We start from the raw sequence: 1,601 nt of genomic DNA, 5'->3' as shown, positions 1-1,601 counted from the left end.
CACCCCCGGAGGCAGGTGCTCCGGTGATGGCGTCCCTTGGCCCGAGTCTGACCGTTGCTGTCCGCCTCATTACGCGTCCTTGTCCAGGCGCGAACGCCAGCCAGTGTTGCAGCGTGAGGGCAGCACAGAAGTTCCCTTTCTTCCTTTTATCTTCTGTTGTCTGCACGTTCCTAATGTCTAGTCCCTTTTTCAGTGTTGCTCATGCGCTCCTCCCCTTCATGCTGCTTAGTCCACCTTTCCTGTTTCCCTAACATTGTTATTTAAGTGGTTATTTAACGTTTCACTGATTTCACTGGCTAGCAGCCCCAGGTTCTCTTATCCTCTTACTTAGAAGCAACCCATAGTGCTGGTGTTTTCACTTCGATGTTGCTCAAAAAAAGAGAGGCAGGGGATGCCATAAGGTTACGTTCATAAGATAACTTCAGTGTCAGCTATGTTATCAAAAGTATTTTCCCTCTTTATCTGTAGGGAGGGGTGCAAGCACGAATACCAGTTTCCTAACACAACACTAGTTTTAAGTATAAGGTTATAGTGAGCTGGGGCAGCGAGGCTTACGCTTACGGTCTCCATGTGCCTGAGGAACAGATGCTGAGCTAAATGTCATTTGGTTATAAAGAAGACTCAAATGATGACCTGTGGGAATATTTCCTTGTAGGCTAGGCTCTGCAGAATTAGGACTAAAGTCTGCATGGCACCATCTTTTGGCAAGTGTCTACAAGATGAGTTCTGGACAAGGTCATGGAGAAAGGAAGATGCTCGCCCACCCTGTTTTTTTGGTACCTGGGGATGTTTGCAGTCAGAAAACTGGCGCGTTAATGGTGTTAATAATTATCTTGGGAGACAGAAAGTGCCATCTGTGTGTCTGTGCCATTCGGCCCCTGCTGCTGTGGTCCGAGAAAAGGCTGTGGATGAGAAAACAGAAGAGTTCAAACTGGTCTACAGGTTTCCAGGGATTAAGTACTGCAGGGTACTGTCCAGACTGAAGCTGTTACAGACTGCCACCACCATGGTCGTGCTGCCTCCCATCTGCTACCTCTATCTGCAAGACCAGGTTTCTCAGAATATCCTCTTGTATACAACTGGCATTGCGTTCTTTGCTGGTGCAATGTTGTATGGTATGAGTTACTTTTTCAGACGAATTATTGGATTAATCTACCTAAATGAAACTGGCCGTACTGTCAGAGTGGCCCACTTGACGTTTTGGGGAAGACGGAATGACATTTACTGTCCCATAGAGACAGTGATGACTTTGGATGAAGTTGGAGATAGCAAGGGGGAGCTACTTCTCCAGTTCAAACGGTATAATACTACAGATGTTTTATATTTTACGATTAAGTTTGGCCAGATTGTAGACAGACAGAAGTTTATTCAAATATTTGGAGAACTTGAGTGATACAGCAGCTAATTTCCAGCGATTTTTCTTTGTTGCATGTTCATTGTGCTTATTCTTCTGTGAAGTTTAATTAGTTACCAAACTGACATACTTCTGTCATTTTCCTGTGCAAAGCCTGCTAGTAAGCACACTCAGTGTAAAAAGTAGAAATGGTAAAGAACAATCTACGGGATTAAATGTCTTTGCAGCTTGTTTAAGGTGTGAGCAG

General features: G+C 44.7%; 1 protein-coding gene across 1 annotated transcript; it reads left to right on the top strand.

Annotated features, from left to right (window-relative positions):
* Window positions 1-688: 688 nt before the first annotated feature.
* Window positions 689-1,393, top strand: TMEM186 (transmembrane protein 186). The gene has a single exon (XM_009578129.1). It carries the CDS (start codon window positions 689-691, stop codon window positions 1,391-1,393), a length of 705 nt encoding a protein of 234 aa, XP_009576424.1.
* The last annotated feature ends 208 nt before the right edge of the window (window positions 1,394-1,601 follow it).

Source organism: Fulmarus glacialis, unplaced genomic scaffold (genome assembly GCF_000690835.1).
Source record: "Fulmarus glacialis isolate BGI_N327 unplaced genomic scaffold, ASM69083v1 scaffold46935, whole genome shotgun sequence".
Lineage (NCBI taxonomy): Eukaryota > Metazoa > Chordata > Aves > Procellariiformes > Procellariidae > Fulmarus > Fulmarus glacialis.
The sequence above is the reverse complement of the archived record's forward strand: the minus strand, read 5'-3'. Positions and strand labels throughout refer to the sequence as shown.